The sequence below is a fragment of the Dipodomys merriami genome, unplaced genomic scaffold, assembly GCF_024711535.1.
Source record: "Dipodomys merriami isolate MVZ:Mamm:240054 unplaced genomic scaffold, mDipMer1.0.p SCAF_2, whole genome shotgun sequence".
Classification (NCBI taxonomy): domain Eukaryota; kingdom Metazoa; phylum Chordata; class Mammalia; order Rodentia; family Heteromyidae; genus Dipodomys; species Dipodomys merriami.
In genome coordinates, this window is record NW_027203381.1 from 69,843,687 (window position 1) to 69,866,135 (window position 22,449).

At 44.5% G+C, this 22,449-nt stretch overlaps 2 protein-coding genes across 8 annotated transcripts in view; one reads left to right on the top strand and one right to left on the bottom strand.

Moving 5' to 3' along the window:
• The window catches only part of Lrch3 (leucine rich repeats and calponin homology domain containing 3), a 121,886-nt gene extending 112,666 nt beyond the window's left edge, over positions 1-9,220 (top strand). For 2 of the 4 annotated variants that reach the window (XM_070029989.1, XM_070029990.1), the window contains one exon: positions 1,166-3,729. In XM_070029989.1, the coding sequence (XP_069886090.1) occupies positions 1,166-1,366 (201 nt within the window). In that variant the 3' untranslated portion in view covers positions 1,367-3,729. Of the gene's footprint in view, positions 1-1,165; positions 3,730-4,914; positions 6,347-6,483 lie in introns of those variants that run through there. The other 2 variants (XM_070029992.1, XM_070029991.1) reach the window with 2 other exon arrangements.
• A 1,636-nt stretch (positions 9,221-10,856) lies between these two features.
• Positions 10,857-22,449, bottom strand: part of Iqcg (IQ motif containing G) — a 29,831-nt gene continuing 18,238 nt past the window's right edge. For all 4 annotated transcript variants that reach the window (XM_070029997.1, XM_070029994.1, XM_070029996.1 and 1 more), the window contains 4 exons: positions 22,306-22,380; positions 16,098-16,229; positions 14,994-15,095; positions 10,857-11,424 (listed from right to left, as the gene is read on the bottom strand). In XM_070029997.1, coding sequence (XP_069886098.1) covers positions 11,284-11,424; positions 14,994-15,095; positions 16,098-16,229; positions 22,306-22,380 — 450 coding nt within the window. In that variant the 3' untranslated portion in view covers positions 10,857-11,283. The remainder of the gene's footprint in view (positions 11,425-14,993; positions 15,096-16,097; positions 16,230-22,305; positions 22,381-22,449) is intronic.

A 22,449-nucleotide genomic window follows, 5' to 3' on the forward strand; every position in this document is an offset into this window, starting at 1 on the left:
TTTTCTGTCCAGGCTGGCTTCCAACTGTGATGCTAAGAATTCAGCCTCCTTAGTAGCTAGGATTACAGACATGAGCCCCCAGCACCCAGCTCTATTCATTTTTTTCTTAATGTGTGAAATGGTGGGCTTGAGTGCTCTCTGAACCCCCTCTCAGTTCACGTTCATGCTGGATGTAGTTGTGGACCAGCGTTGGTTAAGATAGACTTGATTCTATTTCAGAGGAGCATCAAATTTTCAGTATAAGCAGTGCTTTGGTGGCTCATGCCTGTAATCCTAGCTACTCAGGAGGCTGAGAGCTAAGGATCACAGTTCAAAGCCGGCCTGGGCAGGAAAATCTGTGAGACTCTTATCTCCAATAACACAAAACTAGAAGTAGTGCTATGGCTCAAAATGGTAGAGCACTAGCCTTGAGCTGAAGAGCTGAGGGACAGCTCCCAGGCCCAGAGTTCAAGCCCTATGACCAAAAAAAAAAAAAAAATTGTTCAGTACATTTGGCTTCTAGGTGGAAACTTTCCCCTGGTGATAAGACTTTCCTCATTCAACCTTCTTGGTTTATCTGGCTTGCCATGAAGACTTTTTTCCATCATCTTCACCAAGAGGAGAATGAGAGTTGAGGGGAAGGTGGCCTCCCACAGACAGAACTCCTGATGCTCAGCCAGAATCCATCTCTGTTCATGCATGCTTAGTGTCCATGCTAGTCACTGGCAATCCAGTTTTATTCTGCACTTCGTAATACAGTTTTGTTTTGTTTTGTTTTTTGGTTTTGTGTATTTTGTTTTGTTTTGTTGGTCATGGGGCTTGAACTCTGGGCCTGGTCACTGTCCCTGTGCTCTTCAGCTCAAGGCGAGTGCTCTACCGCTTGAGCCACAGCACCAATTCCAGTTTTCTGGTGGTTAACTGGAGATAAGAGTCTCCCTGGACTGGCTTTGAACCTCGATCCTCAGATCTCAGACTCCTCTGTAGCTAGGATTACAGGCCTGAGCCACTGTCACCCGGCTACAGTTTGTTTTTTTCAGCATTTTCTTTTTAGTCAGAATTAAATTGTTGCAAGATGTATATCTTTGAATGTGATTGAAATATCATACTGAATTCTGTACCCAAATCTGCATTTCTGATCCACTGACTTTGTTTTTCTGTTTTCCTTTCCTGCTCACACTCTGGACAGGACAATCTTTGTTCCCCTTCCGACATCCTTCAGCTAAACCTCAGCGTTAAAAGAACTGTTGAGACACTTCTTTCTCTGGGGGCACATACAGAAGAATCCAGTTTTGTTTCCCTGTCTATCCAGCTTTTGGGTTTTGTGGCATTTTACTGTACTTTAATGTTAACTCTCTGTATGCTTTATTACTGGATCCTGCCCCTCTAGCTGGAAGATTGCATGCCAGCGATTTGCTACCTCATTCCTGAGCTTGGTAAAGGAGGTTTGTTTCTCATACAGAATTACTTATGTGTGCTCCCCCTGAGCCTGTCCTGCAAAGGACTAACTGTAGTAGAGAAGCCTTTCCTCAGAATCTGTCTACTGTCCAGAGAAACAGCCTATCACATGATGATTAGCAGAGTAAAAGACCAGCATTTTCTCTCCTGGAAATTACACTCATTCTCCTGCCTTATGCTCTTTTGTTCCTCTTATCATAACTGCTACTATATCTTTACTAACACTATCCTGAAGTTGCTCTCAGAATATATATAAGCAACTTCCAAAAGACACAGTAAAACCCCAATCTGATCATTTTCCATGCCACGACATAGCCCAGTTGTTGAACTTGTGAGTGGTTTATAAGGAAAATAGTGATGTTGCTTCCTTGTCGCTTAGATCTCTGCCTTGAAACCCCAAGGCCACCCTTAATTGTCTATCTGCACCTTGGAAAGCACACGCCATTTAATTTTACTTACTTCAGGGGCTGGGAAGGTGGCTCAGTAGTAGAGCGCTTGCCTTGCATGCCTGAGGCCCTGGGTTCAATTCCTCAGCACCACATAAGCAAAAAGAAAAAAGCCGGAAGTGGCGCTGTGGCTCAAGTGGTAGAGCGCTAGCCTTGAGCTGAAGAGCTGAGGGACAGTGCCCAGGCCCTGAGTTCAGGCCCCACGACCGACCAAAAAAAAAAAAAAAAAATTTACTTACTTCAGTTTAATCAGAATAGTTTAAGGATGATGTAGGTTCCCTTCATTGTGATTCTAAGCCCAATGGGAACATTCAAAATTGTACAGAGCTTACCTTTACAGAATGTAGTTTGTTTCCTGTAACTGAGATTTGCTTCTAGAATCCTTAGAATGTAACATTGTAATTATATGTAATTTCTTACATGCGTTATCCCTCCTTGATGTGTTTCAGGCTGCTGTGAACAGTAGCAGCCAGTAGGTAAAGCATTAGACGGCAGCTGCTGTTCTGTCCACAGCACTAAACACCATCACCACCTTCCCAGTGCTTACTATAGAAGCTGCTGGCCCTTGGTGCTTATTCTACCATGTCATTCCACTAACACTTGGTTCTCAGGAATCTTCTGACCTCTGCTAACAAAAGTGGACCGCTGAACCCAAGCATGAAGGGGGAGTTTGAGGAACACAAAGTTCTCTTGTCACATCCAACCTGAGTATCTTATTGCTATTAAAGACTGTTTACCATTAATTCCAAAAAACTGGACACTGTTATTAAAAAAAAAAAAGTCTTCAGATTTACATAGTAGTGCCTTCCAGAGTTCGGAGATTTGCATCTGTATGTATTTATTGTAACAGTCCTGGGACTTGAACTTGGGGCCTGGATGCTGTTCCTGTGTTTTTGTGCAAAAAAATTAATGCACTACTTCTTGACCCAGCTTTTTGATGGTTAATTGGAGATTAGAGTTTTACATGCTTTCCTGCCCAGGTTGGCTTCAGACTGCTCCTAAGATCTCAACCTCCAGAGTAGCCATCAGCAGCTGGCTTGCATTTGTTTTATTTTTAAGATGTGTCATAGTCAATTATTATTGAGAGAGAGTTTTTTTTTTTTTCACATTTAAAAAAAATGCTGTTAAGGGCTGGGAAGGTGGCTCAGTGGTAGAGTGCTTGCCTTGCATGCAGGAGGCCCTGGGTTCAATTCTTCAGCACCACATAAGTAGAAAAAGCCAGAAGTGGTACTGTGGCTCAAGTGGTAGAGGGCTAACCTTGAGCTGAAAAGCTGAGGGACAGTGCCCAGGCCCAGAGTTCAGGCCCACAACCCACCAAAAAAAAAAAAAAAAACTGTTAAAATCCACACCCTCGAGTGATGATAGTCATGCATTGTTCGAAACACACATTTAGAGGGTAGATGTGTACGGGAAGTCTCCATCTCTGAGGGATGGCCATACCACTTGGCTGGCCACCCTCTCCCTGATACCACTGAAGAGAGAGCTGATGAGAGTTGGCCTGGAGAAAACATCTCACAGAGCAAACCCCATGCAGATTCTTTTCTTTTTTTTTGGTCGGTTGTGGGGCTTGAACTCTGGGCTTGTGCGCTGTTCCTGGGCTCTTCAGCTCAAGGCGAGCACTCTACCACTTAAGTCAATGCGCCACTTCCGGTTTTCTAGTGGTTTTTATTGGAGATCAGAGTCTCATGGACTGTCTTGCCCGGGCTGGCTTTGAACCTTGATCCTCAGATCTCAGCCTCCTGAGTAGCTAGGATTACAGGTGTGAGCCACCTGCACCCAGATTCTTTTCATTGTATTTTGGAGGAAGGAAGGTATGGAATAGCCCTGGGTTTTGGGGGGTTTTTTTTTTGGCGGGGGGAATCCAGTTGTGGGCCTGAACTCTGGGCCTGGGCACTGTCCCTCAGCTCTTTACCTCAAGGCTAGCGCTGTACCTCTTGAGCCACAGTGCCACTTCCAGCTTTTTTTTTCTGCTTATATGGTGCTGAGAAATCGAACCCAGGGCCTCAGGCATGCAAGGCAAGTGCTCTACCACTGAGCCACCTTCCCAGCCCTAGCCCTGGGGTTTGAACTCAAGGTCTCATACTTGGTGGCAAGTACCACTTGAAAGTAATTCAAGTACCACTTGAACCATTGTCCCTAGCCTCCACATTAAATATAATTAACCTATAGTTGCATTTGTACTCAAAAGTATGGATTCAATATTGATAGCTTAATTAGGTCAAAAAATTACACTTGTTTTATCAAAATAAGTATTAGTTAATTAAATGCGAGTGTCAATACTGCCTCAAAAAAACAAATGTTTACTATATTTTTATTTCAATTGTTTTTGTAGAACCTCTGATTATGAATGCCAATGAAAAGTAAAGAAATAATAAATACGTATCATCTCTTTTTTTTTTTTTTTTTTTTTTTGCTTATGTGGTGCTGAGTAATCCAACCCAGGGCCTCATGCATGCAAGGCAAGCGCTCTACCACTGAGCCACCTTCCGAGCCCCCCGTATCATCTCTCTTGTTGGTCATGAGGCTTGAATTCAGGGCCTGTGCACAGTCCCTGAGCTTTTTCACTTCAAGCCAGCGCCCTACCACTTTGAGCCATAATACCACTTTCTATTTTCTGGTGCTTAATTGGAGATAAGAGTCTCACAGAGCTGGGTGTTTGGTATTCCTAGCTACTCAGGAGGCTGAGAGCTAAGGATCATGGTTCAAAGCCAGCCCAAGCAGGAAAGGCCCTGAGACTCTTAGCTCCAATAAACCACCAGACAACCAGAAATGACACTGTGGCTCAAATGGTAGAGCCTTGAGCTGAAGAGCTGAGAGCTGAGAGACAGCGCCCAGGCCAAGAGTTCAAGCCCCATGACTGACAAAAAAGAAAGAGTCTCACGGACTTCTCTGCCCAGGCTGGCTTTGAACTTCAGTCCTCAGATCTCAGACTCCTGAGTAGCTAGGATTATAGATGTGAGATACTGGCACCCAACAATCTTTTTTTTTTAATGGAACCAGAATTCTTTCTGAGAGCAATTTCTTTTTCTTTCAGAATTTTTAATATCAACAGAAAATCCAGTGAATCCAGGCATAGTGGTGCATACTTGTAATCCCAGCACTGGGGAAGCTGAGGCGAGGAGGATCATTATTTTAGGCCTACCTGAGCAACATGATGATACTGTCTCTGTCTCAAAGAAAAGGCTGGATGTAGCTCTCTGGCATAGTATTTGCCTAGATGTGCAAGGGCCTGGGTTTGATTCACAGCCCATCCCCATACCCACACCCCACATGCTTGAGATTTGCCCTTTTCTCCTATAAGGATTCACCAAACAGGTTGATGAGGTGTAAACAAGATGTAAGCAAACATGTAGATATTTGTCATATATTGATAAAAATGTTAGTGACTGAACTCACATAATAGTTCTCTAGCATAATTTAATCCATTGAATTTTAGAGGACATGAAATACTTTACAAGTCAGTTTTTTTTGGGGGGGGGGTTGTTTTTGTTTTTGTTTTTGTTTTTGTCAGTCGTGGGTCTTGAACTCTGGGCTTGGGTATTGTCCCTGAGCTCTTTCAGCTCTAGGCTAGAGCTCTACCACTTGAGCCACAGCACTACTTCCAGTTTTCTGGTGGTTAATTGGAGATAAGAGGGCTGGGGAGGTGGCTCAGTGGAAGAGTGCTTGCCTTACAGGCATGAGGCCCTGGTTCGATTCCTCAGCACCACATAAGCAAAAAGAAAAAAGCCGTAAGTGGTGCTGTGGCTCAAGTGGTAGAGCGCTAGCCTTGAGCTGAAGAGCTGAGGGACAGCGCCCAGGCCCAGAGTTCAGGCCCCACAACTGGACCCAAAAAAAAAAAAAGTCTCACAGACATTCCTACCCGGGCTGGCTTTGAACCACAATCCTCAGATCTCAGCTTCCTGAGTAGCTAGGATTACAAGTGTGAGCCACCAGTACCCAGCTAGTTTTTTAATTTTTATAATTCATATTTTTAACCAATTCAGATTAGGCTGTCTTTGAATTACCCCCATTAGGGGACATTTTTCAAATATATCTGAATGTCAGAATCTCTGGATACACTCTTACCTCCTGGGATCCACGCCTGCTGAAAACCATGAATTATAATGCGGTTTGTACGTGTTTCCTTTCATGCCATCTGAGTTGTATCTCAAAGCCAGCTTGTATTCTAAAGTGCTTTCTCCTAAAATGTCCTGTCTTGTAGATTTGAGCCATCAGGTAACTTGAGATTGTTTCCCACTTGCCTGTTTTACAGATGTGCATTGTTTTTTATTTATCAGAGATAAAGGATGTCATTTCACTCTATATGCTCTTCCTCTGTTGTATGTATAAATATATGCCACTTGTCAGTTTCGTCTTCAAAATGATCTGTATGCACTTGCAGTTGTAATAAAGTGACAGTGAGTGTCAGATACCATCTCTATCTAACTTACAGTAACAAGATGTCAGGTTCCAGGAACCAACTCATTTGATTTTTCTGGGCGGGGGGGGGGGGGGTCGCGTGGGGCAGGGGGACGTGTTTGCTTTTTTTTTTTTTCCCCTTTCAGTTCTGTGATGTTCATTCTGTTTTTTTCTTTTGTTTTTCTGTTATGTTGTCCCATTTCAGGAGCAATTATGTTTGCCTCTCCACATTTTAGAAGAGAAAGGTTTGAGCCAGGTTGCAGTGACGGTCCAGGCTCTCCTGGAGCTTGCCCCACCCAAGCAGCAGCAGCAGCAGCTCTCTGCTGTTTAAGGACATCCAGGCCCCCTGAGCTTTGGCCTGGCCAAAACAAGGAGCAGGACAACGCCATTGCTGCTGCCAGCCATCTGCTTAAACAAAGCTCTGTGTGTTCTTAGAAGGAACTGTTGCCACGATTCCTACCAGGAATGTTTTGCTTCATTTCTCCATTTTAGGGGAGGTTAAATCCATTTCCACTGAATTTATTTTCATGAAGACACAGTTGGTTTTCTCAGGTGAAACTTGTCAGTGCTGAGAATCCAACTTTGATGCCTAAACAGGCTGTGTTTTCATGCAGTCAGCTAATATCCAGAGAGAGCACCTCGCAGACGGATAGTTAGCTCTCCTGGGGGAGACAGACGTGCTATTACCTTAACCAGTTCCCAAGATACCTAGAGTTCCCTGGTTTCTAAACACTGTTTAATGACTCTCCTGGAGCATGTGTGAAAACACCACCGACTCACATTAAGTAGGCCTGGAGCTAGGCCTGGAAATCTGCATTTCCAGCAGGCACATTCCAGGTGCTTTTAATGTAGCAAAGACCATTGTTCCAAGCCAGGTACTTGTGTGGTTTTGTGGGGTACTGCCCTCACTGCATTTTTCATTCACATTTAAAACCAAAAGCTATTATACTTGGTTTGAGTCTTCTATCAAAGGCAAGACAAAAGTCATATCGATAGCCTAGATTTTACATTGTACAGCAGAGAAACACACTTGCATTGAAAGCCAGTGTTCTAGGCCTCCCTCCAGCTTCAGCCACCAGAGCAGCATATTTAGCAGAGGAGCTTCTGTGTGTCATCTTGCTGTAGCAAGCACACATAGGAGACCGGGCAGCTCTCGGGACACCCAGACCTGCACACACACTCCAGTCACAACTGGCAGTGGCAGATCATGGAAACAAGCAAAGGGACTGAAGGAAAAGCAAGTTTCTCATCCTTAACTAGCTCCCAGTTTCCTGGCTGAATCAAAGCATGCCCTGCATATTAAGGGTGTTCTCCTGTCTTTCCAGCCCCACCCACCTGCCCGCCACAGTGCCAGCACTGGGCTTTGTGATCTCAGGGCCAGGTGCTTGCACAGCAGTCAGAAGCCTTCTAGTTCAAGACCCATAGGCTTTCCTTCCTCTGACCCTTTTTAGGTGTCAGTAATAACTTTTGGTTTTCACTCTTTGTAAACCAAATAAATAAAGACATTCATTCTATAGGTTTTTCTGTAGTTAACTTGTGGATTTCCTTTACCAGTTCACACATTTGAGCACATTTTTGCCCTTTTTTATCAAGTCAGCACAGAATCTACAAGTAAATTCAAGTAAAAATCATTTTGAGTAGCTGGACAAAATAATGTTTCCTCCTCCTCCTCCTTGCAGAGAACATTACCACTTTGTCCAAGTATAAAATTATGTAACAAGATAGCTCAAAGCCCAGTCCTCTGGGGGCCTCAGTAATAGAACCAGACCCTGTGTGCTTACACTTCCAAACACTCCTACCAGTGTGGAACTGATTTAAAACTTAGTTGTGTGTATTTCTCAACTCTAGCTATTTTTCTTTCTAGTCACAGCAATCTCTGAAGATATTAACATATTTATGAGGAAATAAGTCCAGAGCGTGTTACATAATGCAACACTTGTCATTTTTCCACAGCAGTGAGTGGAAATGTTGACTTCTTTCAAAATTTGCACATAATATTAAACCTCATTTTTACCAAAACTAGTTCAAATTTGAATTGTTGTGAACAGTTAAGGGAAGACACCATGTTGATTCTTTCTGCCAGCATGTAAAAAATGGTTTATTGGAGAATTTATTATCTCATGTTATTTAAACTGGGAAGAGCAGTTTAATGTTTAGCCTTGCTAGACTCCATGTAAAGAGAAGAGGCATTGTCACAGTAGTTCCTGAACTGCCACAGTGCAGTGGCCTTCCCAGCATTGAAGGCCTGAATGGGCTGAGAGCCGGCCCAGCCCTGGCCACCCACAGAGACGGCCTGTCAGCACTTCCCAGCCCAAGGAGCCCACCTGCTTCGCACCTCACACAGTGTTCTCTCTGATAAGCAGATCTGCAGTCAGCTCAGAGGAGGGCCCAGGCCAGTCTTCATAGAGGAGGAATGGGCTTGGTAGCAGCGGACTTTCCTTAATAGCTCTGAAATACACCCTTCCAGCTAACCTACAAGTCTGTAATCCTCTCGATTTCTACTGTCAGCAGTGACTAATGTGTGCCTGCACTGCTGAGTCTGGTGAATTTTTTCAAAGTGCTTCGATGGTTACAGAAATGAAGGAACACATGCATAGTTAGAGGTCTTTTTTGTATGCACATTGCAGTGAGGTGCTTTACAGCAGATTCCGTTTTCTAAAAATGCTATAAACCTGTAATTAGTAAAAGATTTTGTAAAACACTGTCCTATATTTGTATGTCTGTAAATATATTGTGTATGTTCTAAGTATAAATATGTCAATATTACATATGTTATTTTTAATTTGCCTGTATGCCACCTTACATGTTGAAGTTAAAAGCTAATATTCAGTAACGTAGTAATCATTTGAAGTTGTTTTTACCTAAACTATGGTTCCCAAAGAAAGGGCATCTAATTATTTGAAAGACCACTAATGTTATTAAACTCATGTTATTAAAATATGCTTTCAAGATTAAAATTCACTTTCTTAAGGAAGTACAGATAGCAAGACTTACTTTATAAAAACATAGAAGGATCACTGTTCTCTCAGACATTACCAGCTGTACAGTAGAGAAAGCTTTATTTTTATTTTTGTTGGTTGTAGGGCTTGAACTCTGGGCCTGAGTGCTGTACCTCAGTAGAGAAAACTTTTGCAGCCCACACACAGCATTCCATTTTGATTAATCAAGGGAAAAATGATCCAGTGAATGCGTTTTTTAAGAGAAGAGAGGCTGGGCGCCAGTGGCCTGTAATCCTAGCAACTCAGGAGGCTGAGATCTGAGGATGGCAGTTCAAAGCCAGCCCAGGTAGGAAAGTCCATGAGATTTATCTCCAATTAACCACCAGAAAACCGGAAGTGGTGCTGTGGCTCAAGTGGTAGAGCACTCGCCTTGAGCTGAAGAGCCCAGGGACAGCACCCAAGCCCAGAGCGAGCACCACAACTGACCAAAAAAAAAAGCCAGGCGCCAGTGGCTCACACCTGTAATCCTAGCTACTCAGGAGGCTGAGATGTGAGGATCACAGTTCAAAGCCAGCCCAAGCAAGGAAAGTCCATGAGACTCTTATCTCCAATACAACACTAGAAAACTGCACATGGCTCTTGGCTCTGTGGCTCAAGTGGTAGAGTGCTCACCTTGAGCTGAAGAGCTGAGGGACAGCGCCCACGCCCAGAGTTCAAGCCCCATGACAAAAAAAAAAAAAGGATGATAAGCAAACAGTTTTACTGTATTTTCGTACACCTCAAGCCTTCCTACCCTAGAGAGTAAAATTATAACTCTAGCCCCTCTGTACATCATCATTATAATAACAAAAAAAATTTTAATGAAATGGCTCTTATCACTGAGCGAATCAGCTGAAGATATAAAATCTTAAGAGGTTGTGAATGCCAAGATTTCAGGTCAGATATCTAAGGATAACAGTTTGAAGCCAGCCCCCCCCCCCCCCCCCCCCCCCCCCCCCGCAGAAAAGTCCCAAGAGACTCATCTCCAATTAACTACTCAAAAACCAGAAGTGGTATAGTGGCTCAAAGTGATAAGAATTCAAGCCCTGAGCTAAAGGGCCTAGGTCCTGTATTCAACCTCAGAAACAGGGCCTAGGTCCTGAATTCAACCTCCATGGCTGTCAAAAAAAAAAAAAAAGGTGAAATAGTTGTATCACTGGTCAAAAATATGTCTAAACCAGTGCCTTCCTTCAAACTAGCATTCTGATCTCCACCACAGGTGAGCTGTGTGGCCTCAAATCCTACTTTTGACAATAAGTATAATGTATAGTCCTACTGTTCCCAGAACACTTGCCAGGCCAGCTTATAATAATATGCCAAGTGATAGTAGCTTATGCCTATAATTCTAGCCACTCAGGAGGCTGAGAGCTCTGAGGATTGAGGTTCAAAGCCAGCCTAGGCAGATAAAGCCAAGAGATTATATCCCCAATAACCAGCAAACCAGGACTGGAGGTATGGCTCAGTACCAGCTGTGAACAAGAAAACCAAACAAGAGTGTGAAACGCTCATTTCAAGCCCCAGTACTGGCAGAAGAAGGAGGGGTGGGGAATGTGTATTCTATGCAACTTCTCCCCAATTAAAACACTAAAATAATAATAAATGGAAAAGAGGCAAGAAAGCATTTATTAAAACTTTACCATGCGTGTATGCTAGCTAACTTTATAAACAGCACCTTAAAATTCCTACTGAATACTTCATTTTTGTTCTATAAGAGTCTAGTTAGATTAGGTAAGATGCATTACAGGAATTACTGACGTTTTAATACCGTGCTATAACTATACCTAGGAACTTTTTCTGATGAGGTAAAAAAGGAAATTTCACACTTTCTTCCAAGCAAAATGAAAATATGCAGTTGATGGTGAAATCGTAGTTCCGGGTTTATAAACTAGCATAACCGGCAAGGCGATTCCCCCAGCTTCCTCTGGGAATGCCCCAATCATCAAGCTGTAGCTTGGTAGTATTTGTATCTTCCTCCAAATCTTTTTTCTCATCCAAACGGGCAGAGAGAGGGACGAAAGAGAACTTGGTCATTTCTTGCCTTTCCACTTGTCCTTGTCCTTGCCTTTACCTTTGCCTTTCACATCCTTGACATCATCTTTCTCTTTCTTAGGCAGTCTAAAAGTTCCGATTTCCCTCCGTACCACTGTGCCTCGCCACCAGGCCTGGAGCTGGAAGAGAGAGGAGTACAGGCAGTTAAGAGTGCCCCTTCCAGGGCTGGGAAGGTGGCTCAGTGGTAGAGTGCTTGCCTTGCATGCATGAGGCCCTGGGTTCGATTCCTCAGCACCACATAAGCAAAAAGAAAAAAGCCAGAAGTGGTGCTGTGGCTCAAGTGGTAGAGTGCTAGCCTTGAGCTGAAGAGCTGAGGGACAGCGCCCAGGCCCAGAGTTCAGGCCCATGACTGGACCCAAAAAAAACAAAGAGTGAGTCTTCCGTCCACAGAGGGAAAATGGCTGGGCGCAGTAAATTAAAAGAAAGCTGGGCCAGGCAACCGGTGGCTCACGCCTGTAGTCCTAGCTACTCAGAGGAGACAGATCTGAGAATCGCAGTTCAAAGCCAGCCCGGGCAGGAAAGTCTGTGAGACTCTTATCTCCAATAAACCACTCGAAAACCAAAAGTGGCACTGTAGCTCAAGTGGTAGAGCGCTCGCCTTGTGCTGAAGAGCTGAGGGACAGTGCCCAGGCCCAGAGTTCCAAGCCCCACGACCGACCAAAACAAGAAAAAGAAAAGAAAGCTGATTGGACCGACTATTCCCTCACTTCCTTGGACTACTTCCCTTATTTAGTTGTGTGTGTGTGTGTGTGTGTGTGTGTGTGTGTGTGTGTGTGTGTGTGTGTGTGTGTGTGTGTGTGTGTGTGTGAGAAAAGAAAGCTGATTGGACCGACTATTCCCTCACTTCCTTGGACTACTTCCCTTATTTAGTTGTGTGTGTGTGTGTGTGTGTGTGTGTGTGTGTGTGTGTGTGTGTGTGTGTGTGTGTGTGTGTGTGTGTGCATGGAACTCAGGGCCTGGGCACTGCCCCTTTTTCCACTCAAACAAGCACATATACCACTTAAACCACAGCTCTGCTTCAGCTGTTTGGATTAACTAGAGCTAAGAGTCTCATGGACTTTCCAGCCAGGGCTGGTTTCAGCCACCAGCACCCAGAGCTGCTTCCCTTTATAAGTGTCCAAGTTCCCTACACCTAATAACTATTTGATCCAACTGTTTGATTGTTAGCTACCTTGACTCACTCAAAAATATACAAGTCCAGGAGCTGGGAAGGGTAGAGTGCTTGCCTTGCATGCATGAGGCCCTGGGTTCGATTCTACTACCACATAAGCAGAAAAAGGAAGTGGTGCTGTGGCTCAAGAAGGGCTGAGGGGCAGTACCCAGACCCCGAGTTCAGGCCCCATGACCAGCAAATACAAGTCCAGCTGGGTGTTGGTGGCTCACACCTGTAATCTTAGCTACAGGAGGCTGAGATCTGAGGGGAACATGATTTGAAGCCAGCCCGGATAAGACAGTCCATCTCTGAGACCTATCTCCAATTAACTGCCAGAAAACCAGAACTGGAGCTGTGGCTCAACATGATAGAGTGCTAGCCTGGAGCTCAGGGAGTGTTCAGGCCCTGAGTTCAAGCCCTGTGACCAACCAATAAGAAAAAATATATATACAAGTCAAGCCCAGGCACCAGTGGCACACACTTGTAATCCTAGCTACTTAGGAAGCTAAGATCTGAGGACTGCAGTTCAAAGCCAGCCCAAGCAGGAAAGTCCATGAGATTCTTATTTCTAATTAACTACCAAAAAGCCAGAAGTGGAGCTGTGGCTCAAGTGGTATAGCACTAGTCTTGAGCAAAAAAAAAAGAAAAAAGCTCAGGAACAGCACTTGGGACTGGCACCACCCTACACGCGTGTACACACACACACACACACACACACACACACACACACACACACACACACCAATCTAGATTACTTTGACGGGCTGATGCCTATCATGGTGCACTTCATGCCTCTAAGGCAGATTAAACAGTTAACACCCTAAGGCCTTACCATTAGCTACAATTGTTCTGAATACAGTCTAGACTTTTTTATTAAACTAGACTAAGCCACTAATGAAAAAGTAGTCTTCATTCAGTTCTTAACATTTTTGCTCACAGTTAAAGAATCTTGGCTAATTAAAAATACCATAGAAGCTTGATAACTACTTGCTAAGTATACTCTGTCTCCTGGGGGGAAACTTAAAGCTGGGCTTGGGTACTTGGTCCTGAAAGTATTCTCAACTTCCTTTTGGGGCCAGGGCTATGGCTCAGTGGTAGAGCTCTTGATTGTATGTGTGAGGGACAAGGTTCAATCCCCAATACCAACAAACAGAAAAAAAAAGTCAAGATTCTTTTTTTTGCAACCCAAACTATATAGTCTGCCTTAAGATGGTCCTCTTTCAGAGAGAACAGTCACCTTCCAGCCAGCCATCAGGATTTTTGCTTAAAATGTTTCCCAGGATCTGCAAATTGCTAGCATTGTTGTAAATAGTATGTGTAAGTTCATACATAAAGTTAAAATATTTCTTTCTAACCTGCTGCCCACTTTTTTTTTGGGGGGAGGGGGTCCAGTCGTGGGCCTGAACTCTGGGCCTGGGCCCTGTCCCTCAGCTCTTCAGTTCAAGGCTAGTGGTCTACCACTTGAGCCACAGTGCCACTTCTGGCTTTTTTTTTTCTGCGTATGTGGTGCTAAGGAATCGAACCCAGGGCCTCATGCATGCAAGGCAAGCGCTCTACCACTGAGCCACCTTCCCAGCTCTTGCTGCCCACTGTTTTTGTTGTTGTTGGTTGGGGTTTGAACTGGAGGCCCTGGATACTATCCCTGAACTCTTTTGCTCAAGGCTAGTGCTCTACCACTTGAGCCACAGTGCCACTTTGGGTTTTCTGGTAGTTAATTGGAGATCAGAGTCTCATGGAAGCTGGGTGCTGGTGGCTCATGCTTGTAATCCTAGCTACTCAGGAGGCTGAGATCTGAGGATCACGGTTCAAAGCCAGCCCACACAGGAAAATCCATGAGATTCTTATCTCCAATAAACCACTAGAAAACCAGAAGTGACGCTGTGGCTCAACTGGTAGAGCGCTCACCTTGAACTGAAGAGCGCAGGGGCAGCACCAAAGCCCAGAGTTCAAGCCCCACAACTGACCAAAGGGAAAAAAAAAAAGAGTCTCATGGACTTTCCTTCCCAGGCTGGCTTTAAACTACAATCCTCAGATCTCAGCCTCCTGAGTAGCTAGGATCACAGACCTGAGCCACTAGTGCCCAGCCCCTCCCACCTTTTTAGAAAGCAGTCTATATCAGAATGCAGCAGATGAGGGCTAGCGGCATGGCCTAAGTACTAGAGTGCTTTATCTGAAAGCACCAGGCCCTGAATTCAAGGCCTATATTACAAACATTAAAAAATAGCAGATAGTCTAGGCTACTTATAAATAGGATTTTAGGAAGCAGTAGGAAGCAGGTTCTGATTTGAACTCTCCTCAAACTTGACCTGTGGACTTTGGTTTTGTTTCCATCCCCAGAGGAAGAGCTGGCATGCCACCTGTCTCCCTGAAGAATGGGCTGGTAGCAAATTCTAGTAAGAACCTAAGGCCAGACCTTCTCCCAAATCTATTTCATGGCAGACCACTATGCCTCTGACAGTGAGAAGTGCCCTGTGTTCCTGGTTAGGCCAGCTGTGGCCATGGTAGGACCCCAGGACACTGATGGTGGTTTTCTACCTTTATGATGCTCTTCAGTTCCAAGTCATCCTGTTCAATCTTCTTCCGCGTCTTCTCCTTTTCTATACGATCTTCCATAATGACCTGCTCATACTCCCTTATCTGCAAATTAGACACAAGACACATGCTACAGCACTCTCCTGGCTCAGCTGTGGCCCCACCAGCCCTGTGCTTTCATAGAAAGTTTTACAATAAAACATGCAAATCAAAATACAACCCAGAGAAAAGAAGATCTTACTACACTTATAACTATCCAATTTTTTTTTTTGGCTTGAGTAATTCAAATTGAAGCTTTAAAATCTTTCACAAAAATTGGGGCTGGGAAGATGGCTCAGTAGTAGGTCCCATGACCGACCAAAAGAAAAAAATCTTTCACAAAAATGAAATACTATGTGTATAAGCAGTGGCAACGTGATTTTAAAAACCGAAAAAAAGGGGGCTGGGAAGGTGGCTCAGTGGTAGAGTGCTTGCCTTGCATGCATGAGGCCCTGGGTTCGATTCCTCAGCACCACATAAGAAAAAGAAAAAAAGCCAGAGGTGGCGCTGTGGCTCAAGTGGTAGAGTGCTAGCCTTGAGCTGAAGAGCTGAGGGACAGCGCCCAGGCCCAGAGTTCAGGACCTATGACCAGACCCAAAAAACAAAAAACAAACAAACAACAAAAAAAAAAACCTAGTCTATTAGAACTAAGAGTCTCAAGGACTTTCCTGCCCGAGCTGACTTTGAACCATGACCCTCAAATCTCAACCTCCTGAGTAGAGGATTACAGGCATGAGCCACTGGTGCCCAGTAGCAAATAGCCTTTAAAAGAGAAATTTAGGATGTTCTACGCTCATCCTGTGATGACACTTCCAAATTGTTTTCAGCAACCAGAAAGTGGAAGTGATAGCACAGTACCAATCTCAAAGGCTAGTTCTATCTGCACTAGCAATAAGCAAACTAGTAATAAGCAACATGCCTGGGGTACAGTAAGCTCAGGGTTAGTGCTCACTGCTGCTACTTCCCCTGGCATCCTCAGTTATCATCTGAGGAGAACCCCTCATTCCATTCTCCAGCCCCTGCGGCTGAGCCACCGCCTGCTCCTCCAGCCACCTGGCCATGGCTTACCATCTTTGCCAGTTCCTGAAGGTGGGCCAAGTCAGTGGCTTTTGCAGTCTGGAGAGCAGTTAATTCATTCTGTTTCATTTCTGTGTCTTTGTCAAATTTCTCCATCCAGTACTCTAGTTTCTCCTCAAGTTTCTATTTGGAAAGAACGAAAAAACATGGCTTCTATCAGATACTAAACAGCTTAGATTTTTAGCTTTCATTTATTTATAAGGTTCAAAAACAAGCAAAACTTTCTCCAGTGACAGACCACAGGTTACTCATGGATGAGGGCGCTACTGGCTAGGGAGACTGAGATGATGTGATCTGTCTTTATACCCGGGCAATGGTTAGATGGGTATGTTTACATAAACGCTCATCTAACTGCTCACGCAGTCTCATTCTGTACTTTTCTCTGTATGCTACTTAACTTAAACGTAGGTAGAGGGCCTTCTAGATGTCTGGGGGAAGAAAATTGAACTAGAAAGGTGGGTTGAAAATTCTGAAGGAGAGACTAGTATTTGATCCTGTTTATAAGAATGCACACGCAGCCGGGCGCTGGTGGCTCATGCCTGTAATCAGGAGGCTGAGATCTGAGGATCCCGGTTCAAAGCCAGCCCAGGCAAGAGAGACCATGAGACTCCTATCTCCAATAAACCACCAGAAAACTGGAAGTGGCGCTGTAGCTCAAGTGGTAGAGCGCTCACCTTGAGCTGAAGAGCTGAGGGACAGCGCCCAGGCCCAGAGTTCAAGCCCCACGACCGACCAAAAAAAAAAGAATGCACACGCAGGGGCTGGGAAGGTGGCTCAGTGGTAGAGCGCTTGCCTTGCATGCATGAGGCTCTGTATTCCATTCCTCAGACCATATAAGCAGAAAAAGCCGGAAGTGGTGCTGTGACTCAAGTGATAAAGCACTAACCTTGAGCTGAAGAGCTGAGGTACAGAGCCCAGACCCAGAGTTCAGGCCCCATGACTGAGAAAAAAAAAATGCACATGAGGCACATGCATGTGCCCACAAACGCATGCTAAGACTAGGATGCTTGAACAGGAGGTCTTACTCTGCTTTTTCTGCTCACATTCTACCAGCATTTGAGCCAGACCTCCACTTCCACATTTTTGCTAATTAATTGGAGATAACAGTCCTTTATTTGTCTGCCTGGGCTGGCTTCAAATTGAGAACCTCAGATCTCAGCCTCCTGAGTAGCTAGGATTGCAGGTGTGAGTCATGGATGCCCAATTGAGATGCCTTTTTGGTTGACAGCACTGACTAGTAGACAAGAAGAGTCCAAAGTTTTCAGAATCTCTCTCTGTCTTTCTCTCTCAAAAGATATTAAGTCCATAGGAATCTAACATTCAAATTTGAGCCACATGCCCATGTCCCTTACCTACTAAAGAGGCTGAAAATCTGAGGATCACAGTTCAAAGGCAGCCCAGGCAGAAAAGTTTGTGAGACTCTTATCTCCAATTAACTACTAAAAACCTGGAAATGGAATTGTGGCTCAAAGTGGTAGAGCACTAACCTTGAGCACAAAAGCTCAAGCACAGTGCCCAAGCCCTGAGTTCAAGTCCCAAGACCAGCATACACACAAAAAAGAAGGGAACCGGTTCCAGATAGGAGTGTCCAGCTACAGTGTAATGATACCATGTTGTATTTATCCTATTTGCATTATTTTCTACTTAAGGCAAGTGACATTGGTTTTCTTTTTTTTTTTTAAATTGTGCCTATAATACTGGGGATTGAACTCAGGGCTGGAGTGCTCTCCTTTGGCTTTTTCACTCGAGACTGGTGCTTGACTACTTAAACCACATCTCTACTTCCAGCTTTTTGGTGCATAATTGGAATAAATAATCTTTTATTTTGTTTTGTTTTTTGGTGCAGTCGTGGGGCCTGAACTCTGGGCCTGGACACTGTCCCTCAGCTCTTCAGCTCAAGGCTAGCACTCTACCACTTGAGCCACAGCACCACTTCCGGCTTTTTTCTTTTTGCTTATATGGTGCTGCAGAATCGAACCCAGGGCCTCAGGCATGCAACGCAAGTGCTCTACCACTGAGCCACCTTCCCAGCCCTGGAATAAAGAGTCTTATAGACTTTTCTGCCCAGGTTGGCTTCAAGCTACCATCCTCACATCTCAGCTTCCTAAGTAGCTAGGATTATAGGCATGAACCACCCATGCCCAGTTGGTTTTCTTCTTTCTCTTTTTTTCTTTTTTTCTTTCTTTCTTTCTTTCTTTCTTTCTTTCTTTCTTTCTTTCTTTCTTTCTTTCTTTCTTTCTTTTCTTTCTTTCTTTCTTTCTTTTTTTTTTGCCTGTCCTGGGGCTTGCACTCAGGGTCTGGGCACTGTCCCTTCATTTTGCTCAAGGTTAGCGCTCTACCACTTAGCCCTCTACCACTTGAGCCACAGTGCTACTTTATGCTCTTTCCGTTTATGTGGTAATGAGGAATCAAACCCAGGACTTCATGCATGCTAGGCAAGCACTCTACCACTAAGCCACATTCACAGACCCATGGTTTTCTTTTTATGTAATGAACAGAAAATTTTAATTTAAAATAAATTTGTTGTGTTAGGTGAGTCATGATGAGGGGAAAAAAAAAATAACTCAGATGTGTGAAGAGGTTAGAAAGCCAAGAAAGTGGTATGTAGATAATTGACTGGGCCAGAGAGCAAAATAAAAACTCCATCAATCCAAGGAAGTGAAAAAACACTAGAAATCCTGAAAAATAATTCTGGTTGTGGTGACTCACACAGATACTACGGATTTAAGGCAAGGAGGATTGTGGTTTAAGGCCAAAGTGCAGGTGAATATTTTTTGAGGGGCTGGGAAGGTGGCTCAGTGGTAGAGTGCTTGCCTTGCATGCATGAGGCCCTGGGTTCGATTCCTCAGCACCACATAAGAAAAAAGAAAAAAGCCGGAAGTGGTGCTGTGGCTCAAATGGTAGAGCGCTAGCCTTGAGCTGAAGAGCTGAGGGACAGCACCCAGGCCCAGAGTTCAGGCCCCACAACCGGACACCCCCCCAAAAAAAAATAGTACATTTTGATTTATTGGCATGTTATATTTTTGGCAGTAGTGGGATTTGAATTAAGGGCCTTGCATTTGCTAGTCATGCATGCTACTGCTGGCTCACGCCTACAGCTCTTTTTTTTTTTTTTTTTTGCAGCAGTTATTTTAAAATGAGATCTTGTTTCCTGTCTGGCCTGTCTGTGCCTGAACCATGATCCTCCTGCTTTTTGCTTTCTACCATAGCCAGGATATCAAGCATGTACCAAGATTCCCAACTTCAATTGAGAAGCCCTCCTGGGCTGACCCGAATCGTCAATCCTCCTGCCCTCTCCCCTGCGTGCACCATGATTAGTGGAGAAGCCGTGTCATCTGTATGCCCAGGCAGGCCGAGAACCAATCTTTCCTCTGATCTCAGCCTCCCAAATAGCTAGGATTGGAGGCTTTGAGCCACAGTACTCATTTTTATTGGCATAGTAATGGAGAAAAATATGTCGCCTTAATGGATAAATTTAAAAATAAAAGCCTTGGGCAAGTTACGAAACTCCTGAAGAATAGACCTCATGAATAAAACAAAACAAAACAGAAACAAAAACCTTCCTATTTGTGCCAGTTAGCAATTTATCACTTCTCAGCTCCTAATTCATCCTTCACTGAAACCTTGCTTGGTAAAACCTTGGATTTTGCCAGTAGAGGGCAGTAGAGAACATGCCAGGAGGGCTTCTCTTCCCGGTTCCTGCCTGTTCCGGGAGGGGCAGGCGGGGATGGGTAGGGGAACACCCATCACCCATTCATTAACACGTCTGACCACACCACAGCCAAACACATCAATTTAAATATGACTCAACTTTAGCAAACCTCTTATCATCTGAATGAATGGAAACAATCTTCCTTTTAAATATATTACTAACCTCATTTTGGTGGGGGAGAAGAAATGAGCAAACTTCACTTTCCTGCTTGCTAGCTTTATCTTGGCTCCGGGAAATACAGCAAGGTCTCTACTGCCCTGGAGGCCCTGCCACACACTCTCCTGTGAATATTAGCCTGGGAAGGATCCTCCCCTTCCAGGATCTCCAACTTTTTTCTTTTTCTTTTTGTCAGTTGTGGGCCCCTGGGCACTGTCCCTCAGCTCTTCAGCTGTAAACTAATGCTCTACCACTTGAGCCTCAGCCCCACTTCTGGCTTTTTTCTGCTTATGTGGTGCTGAGGAATCAAACCCAGGGCCTCATGCTTGCAAGGCAAGCGCTCTGCCACTGAGCCACCTTCCCAGCACCTAGGGCCTCCAACTTTACACTTTTCTTCTATCAGTCCAGGCCCTGGGCTATTCTTTAGAGTGTGTGTGTGTGTGTGTGTGTGTGTGTGTGTGTGTGTGTGTGTGTGAGAGAGAGAGAGAGAGAGAGAGAGAGAGAGAGAGAGAGAGAGAGAGAGAGAGAGAGAGAGAGAGAATACTCAGGGCCTCTAGCTCTTGCTTGGATTCCTTCCTCCCCTTCCCCAAGATTGGTGCTCTACAACTTGAACCACACCTCCACTTCTGGCTTTTTTGCTGGTTAACTGGAGATAAAGAGTCTCACAGACTTTTTCTGACCAGGCTGGCTTCAAACCATGATTCGCAGATCTCAGCCTCTTTTTTTTTTTTCCCCTGTCTATTGTGGGTTTTGAAATCTGGGCCTGGACGCTGTCCCTCAGCTCTTCAGCTCAAGGCTAGCACTCTACCACTTGAGCCACAGTGCCACTTCCGGTTTTCTGGTGGTTTATTGGAAATGAGAGTCTCACAGACTTTCCTGCCTGGGCTGGCTTTGAACCATAGTTCTCAGATCTCAGCTTCCCGAGTAGCTAGGATTATAGGCATGAACCACCTGCACCTGGTTCTTTTTTTTTTGGTCAGTTGTAAGACTTTAACTCAGGGCCTAAGTACTGTGCCTGAGTTCTTTTTTTTTTGGGGGGGGGGGCGGGGGTCCAGTTATGGGGCCTGAACTCTGGGCCTGGGCACTGTCCCTCAGCTCTTCAGCTCAAGGCTAGCGCTCTACCACTTGAGCCACAGCGCCACTTCCGGCTTTTTTCTTTTTGCTTATGTGGTGCTGAGGAATCAAACCCAGAGCCTCATGCATGCAAGGCAAGTGCTCTACCACTGAGCCACCTTCCCAGCCCCTGAGCTCTTTTGCTGAAGGATAGCACTCTGCTACTTTGAGCCACAGAGCCACTTCTTGTTTTAGAGTAGTTAATTGAAGGTGAGAGTCTCACAGGGACTTTTCTGCTGGGCTGGTTTTGAACCACGATCCTCAGATCTTAGCTTCTTCAGTAGCTAAGATTACAGGTGTTGAGCCACCAGTGTGTGGCAAAAGTTATCTTCCATCCCTATGGTAGCCAGTCCCTTTTTAGTGGCTCATGATTCTTCTGTTAAATTTTCTCTTCTCAAATTATTGATATGGTTTGTCACCTAAACGGATCATTAATAATACAGAATTGATGCCAGGAATGGAATTTTTCTCCTACCCTCTAGTTCACATCTGCCTCACTAGATGTCATCTGAAGTCCATGTTACTTTCTGATCATCAGATGCCATCAGCACAGTGTCATCAGTGCAGTGGGCAACTATACTGTCCTGTGCAAAGTCAAAGCAAGCAAAGTATCTGGAGACCACATGATGGGAGCAAAAAAGAGAATGGAGGTGGTATGGATGTAAGACTGGAGGTACTCGACCCTGCCAGGTGAAAGTAAACTGCTCCTGGTGGGTTAGTTTGTTTTTTCTATTGATTTGGAAACAAGAGCTTTGACCAGCTTGACAACTAAATACCAATTTCCAGAGGCTGGTGACAATTTGCTATAGTAATATATTAGATATGAATAGTAGCTGCAATTGAAGTCACTAGCTAATGACACAGAAAATAGTTGAGTCACTTCCAAGAGCCATTATCCTCTGCCAGGCAAAACAGTAAAGTTAAAGGGTATGGTAAGAATCACCATTCTGGGTGGTAGTGGTAGACTGGCTGCCTAGCATACTTGAAGCCCTGGGTTCAATTCCTCAGCACCACATAAACAGAAAAGGCTAGAAGTGGTGCTGTGGCCCAAGAATGGTAGAGTACTAGCCTTGAGCAAAAAAAGCTCAAAGAAGCTCAGGGACAGTGCCCACCAGGCTCTGAGTTCAAGCACAGGATAGGGATACACACACACACACACACACACACACACACACACACACACACACACAAAATCAGTGGATAATTTTGGTAACTCACCTGTTGCTCTTTTTTAAGGAACATTTCAATCTCCATATGAGTTCGGTTCTCTTCTTCTGTTTTCATCCTTAGTTTCTATAAGAACAAGAATCAAATACCAAATACAAAAACTTCTGGGATCAGGGGTTGGGAAGGTGGCTCAGT